This window comes from Helianthus annuus, chromosome 9, assembly GCF_002127325.2.
Source record: "Helianthus annuus cultivar XRQ/B chromosome 9, HanXRQr2.0-SUNRISE, whole genome shotgun sequence".
NCBI classification, from domain to species: domain Eukaryota; kingdom Viridiplantae; phylum Streptophyta; class Magnoliopsida; order Asterales; family Asteraceae; genus Helianthus; species Helianthus annuus.
Window position 1 is genome coordinate 115726002 of NC_035441.2, and position 6164 is coordinate 115732165.

General features: G+C 43.8%; 1 protein-coding gene across 1 annotated transcript; it reads left to right on the top strand.

Annotated features, from left to right (window-relative positions):
• Positions 1 to 5157: 5157 nt before the first annotated feature.
• LOC110876145 lies at positions 5158 to 5889 on the top strand. Its single transcript, XM_022124321.1, has one exon. The coding sequence runs from the start codon at positions 5158 to 5160 to the stop codon at positions 5887 to 5889; it is 732 nt and encodes a 243-aa protein (XP_021980013.1).
• Positions 5890 to 6164: the final 275 nt, after the last annotated feature.

Genomic DNA, 6164 nt, shown 5'->3' on the forward strand with positions numbered 1-6164 from the left:
GTAAACCATTTCTCGACCGCTTCGTCATTGTGTTCATTGATGATATCCTGATCTATTCCAAGTCGAAAGCCGAACGCGCGCAGCATCTATGTTTGGTTCTCGAGCTACTCCAAGGAAATCGACTCTACGCCAAGTTCTCCAAGTGTGAATTCTGGCTAGAGGAGGTTCAATTCCTCTGTCACATTGTCAATAGTCAAGGTATTTATGTCGATCCCGCGAAGATTGAAGCAGTTAAGAGTTAGGTTACGCCTAAGAACCCGTCTGAAGTCCGTTCTTTTCTCAGACTAGCAGGCTATTATCGTTGATTTATCGAAGGATTCTCTAAAATCTCCGTGCCGCTTACCTCTCTCACGCATAAAGACAGATCCTTTGTTTGGGGAACTGAACAAAAGTCTGCCTTCCAAACCCTCAAGCACATGCTCTGCAATGCTCCTGTTCTTGCTCTACCCGACGGAAACGATGACTTCATTGTCTATTGCGATGCCTCGAACCTTGGTCTTGGTTGTGTTCTTATGCAGCGGGACAAGGTTATCGCTTACGCGTCTCGACAGCTCAAGATCCACGAGAAGAACTATACAACCCATGACCTCGAGCTAGGCGCAGTTGTTTTTGCATTGAAGATTTGGCGACACTACCTTTATGGTACAAAGTGTACGGTCTTCACCGACCATAGGAGCCTACAACACATATTCAACCAGAAAGAACTTAATATGCGTCAACGCCGATGGGTAGAACTTCTCAACGATTACGACTGTGAGATTCGTTACCACCCAGGCAAAGCTATGTCGTTGTCGACGCCCTCAGCAGACGAAGCTATCTGCATAGCACCCACAATGTTCCCGCCCAGCATCATCTCAAATCCCTCATCCGCGAAGCCCAGCATGCATGCTTTACCGAGCGTACTTTGAAGAAGGAAAGAATTCACCACGATGGAGCCTAGTTGGTGAATAAATCTAATGGGATATTCCATTATTCGGACCGAATTTGGATTCCTAAGCGAAATGATTTGCGAAATGATTCCTCCCGGGGCCGATAAAATGTACCAGGACCTTCGCTACAAGTACTGATGGCCGGGCATGAAGAGAGATATCGCTCTCTACGTAGGTAAGTGTCTGACTTGCTCGAAAGTTAATGCCGAGCATCAAAGACCCTCTGGCTTGCTTGAGCAACCTGTGATCCTGATGTGGAAATGGGAAAGCATAGCCATGGACTTCATAACCAAACTCCCATGTACAACCGCAGGTCACGATAGCATCTAGGTTATCGTCGATCGTTTGACCAAATCTGCTCACTTCCTTCCTATACGAGAAGACTACAAGGTAGAAAGATTAGCCCGAATCTACACAAACGAAGTTATCTGTCGACACGGTACGCCTCGCGACATCATTTCTGACCGTGATGGTCGGTTTACCTCGCGTCTGTGGGAAACGTTTCAAGCTGCACTCGGTACTGAGCTTAATCTGAGTACCGCATTCCATCCACAAACCGATGGTCAGACTGAAAGAACGATCCGTACTTTGGAAGACATGCTTCGCTCATGTGTCATAGACTTCAGTGGTAATTGGGACACATACCTACCCCTCGTCGAATTCTCGTATAACAACAGTTATCATTCCAGCATTCAAATGGCACCGTTTGAGGCTTTATACGAAAGAAGATGTCGATCGCCAATTGTGTGGCACGAGATTGGTCATTAACAATTAACCGGTCCCGAGCTACTGCAAGAAATGACAGACAAAATCCTCCAAATAAGAGACAACTTGCTGAAAGCTCGGAGTCGTCAGAAAAGTTACGCTGATAGACGACGCAAGCCCCTTGAATTTGACGTTGGCGACCATGTACTCCTAAAGGTATCACCTTAGAAGGGTGTGGTCAGATTCGGAAAAAAAGGCAAGCTCGCGCCTCGATTTGTTGGACCCTTTAAGATTCTGGAAAGGATCGGAAAAGTGGCCTACAAACTCGAACTACCAGAGGAACTTAACAACGTTCATCCGACTTTCCATGTGTCTAACCTCAGAAAGTGCCTAGCTGAGCATGATCTGTTCATACCTCTGGAAGATCTCCAAGTAAACGAAACACTACACTTCGTGGAGAAGCCTGTCGAAATCATGGACCGAGAAACCAAGCAGCTCAGGCGCTCACGCATTCCCATTGTGAAGGTTCGCTGGGAAGGCAAGCGAGGCGCAGAGTTCACTTGGGAACTCGAAAGCGACATGAAGGCGAAGTGCCCGCAGTTGTTTGTTACGGCTGAAGCCTAATTTCGGGACGAAATTCCCTTAGCAGGGGTAGGTTGTAACACCCCGTGTTTCGAAAGTCAAAGTCAAAGTCAAGATTAAAGTCAAAGGAAGAAAAGATTGCTAATTGCGAACTGTCACTCCTTGCTCTAATCCTGCTTTGACTTCTTTGACTCGTAGTTAGTCTATTTAATTGTTTACGTTAGTTGTATTATGTGGAGTACTTGTTAATAATCGAGGTTTGATCGCTATTTATCGATGTTTATCGCATGTATTATCGCTTACCGCAATCGCACTCGCAACTCGAATTATGCGTTATGGATATTGTTTTACGTGTGTGTGCCTCTTATGTGTTACGTCTGCATGTTTATTTATGTTGTAATATGGTAATTAATTGAAACGAAATCGAAACGCCATCGCAAACGCTAAACGCAAGTTAAGTTAGGATGATTGTATGTTGATATAGTAGTTGGGATTAAAAGTAATTTGAAGAGAAACCCCATCGCATTGCAACGCTCGTCACACGAATCGAAACTGCAAAACATCGTCGCGCCGTGCACTCCAATCGAGTGGCCAGCCAACCGAGCTGCCACCCGATCGAGGTGCCACCCGATTGGGCTGTCACTCGATCGAGTGCCACCCGATCGGGCTGTCACTCGATCGACCAGCCCTCTCTTCCCCTTTCCTTTTATGGAAACCCTATAAATACCCTTGTCAACATCAACATCAACACTTCACCTTTTGCACTCTCTGTCCGACCAGCTCGCTTTATGCCCCATTTCTTCAGATTTCTCGCGATTCTTGTAAGTTTTCCACCTAAATCTTGTATGTTCTTGATCTACACGCACTCCTACACCTTTCTATCTTTTGAATCTTAACTTTTAACCGTGAAATCACTAGATTTGAGGTGTTCTAGGATGATGTCATCATGGTGTTCTTATGAACTTCATGTTTTGGCTTCAACCCACTAAGAACAACTTAGATCTAACTGATTTCCACATAAATAACAAAGATCTTGCATAAGATCCGAACATATTCATGGTGAAAAAGGATTGAAAGATGGTTTCTAACTTTCTTTCAACTCTTTTACACTCAATGCACTCAAAACCGATAGAATCGGACCTTGTTCTAACCTTCTACTCCTTTTTGGTGATGTGTTGGCTCAAGATCTGAATTCTACCAAGGAGACAACCGATTCCGAGTTAAGCATGAACAACCGTCATGGATCTGTGAACGGGTCAGATTTGGGTGATTCATGTCCGACTTGGTCACGAAGGGCCTTGGCGAGGTTCTGTTGCTTGGCATGAAGTCACAACGTCTCGAGAAAACGCAAAACCATCAAAACAACCAAGTGTAAGACGATCAGGTCGACCAAAACGGAGGGTTGCCCGATCAGACTGCTGTCTGATCGGATTGCCACCCAATCGGCTTGCCACCTTGGTCCCACGTTTGACTTTTATTTCAAACTTTTGAGGTTTGAACATCGAACGAAATGTTGTTCGATCGGATTACCACCCGGTCGGATTACCCCTCGACTATGTGACGTTCAGACTTCAACACTTAAACAATTTTCAACATGTTCAATACAAACGGATTGCCACCCGATCGGACTACAATCCGATCGAGTGACAAACTGCTGTGAACTTGTTCTCACTAAAGTGTCCAACCAATCGGATTGTCGCCCGATCGAACGACCGTTCGATCGATCGACCTAAAAGGTAGAGATACTTCTATGTTTTCAAAATGCTACAACGAAAACTTCAAAAGTCAAGCCATCATACACAAACATATCCTTCCCAAACGAAGAAACAATCCACTCGAAAGGTCACCCGATCGGATGACCATCCGAGCGGATTGTCACCCGATCGACCGGCTGCCCGATCGGATTGCCATCCGATCGGAGTACCGTCCAATCCTTTGACACCTCTCACCTTTTACGTATCGCTTATCGTTTATGCTATCGTTCTGATCAGGCTAACCTCACTCTAAACGCTCCCTTCAATCCATCATCGCTGTGAGTATACTCGATCCCTTTTTGCCTTACGCACTTTTGGGTGTTACATACGTTACTTATTCTAAATCACATCGAACACACTACACAATACTTTAACGATAACCGTTACCGCATGTTATACATGACTTAATGAATGCTTGTTTGTTATGTTTACACATGGAAATGCTGTCTACCTGCCTTAGCAACGATAGTACTATTTGTTTCGACTCAACACCTGTTTACTCAGGGGTTGTTAAGGACAATTTGTTACATGGCTCACAGTGGTGAGTGTGTATTACGAACTGCCTTGGGCAGTCAACCCGCAGTCATTGTTATCGATAGGTTCATGTCGATAACTAACATGCCTCATTTTACACTGTGTACGTGCTGGTTATGCGTAACGATTTCGAACTCTATTATATCTATCAAACTTGTATGCTCACCTTTACACTATGTGTGTTGACTTTTACTTTAACGTATGTGACAGTTGCTTAGGATGTTTGAATGCTTTGCTTGCTGTGAAATCGAGGCTAGGAAAGGTCTAGTAACAAATAAACAATTGTCTGTATTTTGGAATCTGAGTTGCCGGAACAGAACAATTTGACTAGATCTTGTCTGTAATAATTATGTTATCTTTTATGACATGGTATGGGATATGTTGCTTAAAATAATTGGTAATTATAGTTGTTATGGAAACTTCTGGACAATATGTTTCGCTCAGTGCCACGCCCCGATGTTTCTGCCATCGATTGGGGTGTGACAAACGAAGCTCTTCTGGTCAAATGGGGGTGGAGATATAAGGCGGAAAATCATAACCTGTGGTGTAAATTGGTGGAGGCGTGCCACTTTAATAATAACCAAAGGAGTTTCCTTCCTTTTAACAACAATATACTGGGGTGTTGGAAAAACATTGTGAAACTAATTTCCAAAATGAAAATTAATGGGAAAGGGTTAAATCACCTTATTACGTGTAAAGTTGGGAGTGGGGTTGATGTTCGTTTTTGGATCGATACGTGGGTGGGGGACCTCCCGTTCGCGGAGAGGTGGCCCCTTCTATTTCGTTTGGAATTGTTTAAATCGTGTAGGGTTGCTGAGAGATTGGAATTTGATAGAGGAAACAGAGTGTTCAAATGGCATTGGTCCAGGCAGCCGGTGTCTGAAGAGGAGGTCAAGCAATGGAAGGAGTGTTGCGAGGTGCTTAGTTCAGTGAGCCTTTCCATTGGTAAAGATGTTTGGATTTGGAGTGGGGATAGTAAGAACGTTTTTTCGGTGAAGGCTGTTAAATCGGCTTTGATTAAGGACAGAGGTACCCATCACCCTCCAAATTTTGTTTGGTGCAAATGGGTTCCTATTAAGTGCAATATTATGAATTGGAGAGGCAATCTGGATAGGCTTCCTACTAGATTAAATTTAAGAAGAAGGAATGTGGACATTTCCTCTACTATGTGTCCATTCTGTGAAGACGCTGAGGAATCGGTCAAGCATCTGTTCACTGCTTGTTCGGTTGCGTTGAGGGTGTGGTCGGCTTTCAACGAGTGGTGCAACATCCCGCCGCTCTACCTTTTTGAATTTAAAGATATTTTGGATTTACACAAATTCATGAAGCGCAGTAAGAAGGAGGAAAAGATCATTTATGGATTGGCTTTGATTACGTCTTGGTAAATATGGAAAGAAAGGAATGAAGCGGTGTTTAATCAGAAAAGAGTTAGTCCGCATGACATCATTGGGGAGGTTAAATCTAGAAGTTTTGCTTGGGTTAAAAATAGATCTTCATGTAAGTGTATTAGATGGTCGGAATGGTGTAAATATCCTATGTATATGTTGTAATTTCTTTGCCCTTTGCCCATTTGGGTCGGGGGTGTTGTGTTGTGTTTGACTTTTTGTCCGTTTGGGTCAGAGATGGTTTTAATGAAGTTTATTTTTAAAAAAAATTTGAT

Excerpts from the sequence above, each read along its gene's own strand:
- LOC110876145 (XM_022124321.1), top strand. The coding sequence starts at position 5,158 with ATGAAAATTAATGGGAAAGGGTTAAATCACCTTATTACGTGTAAAGTT.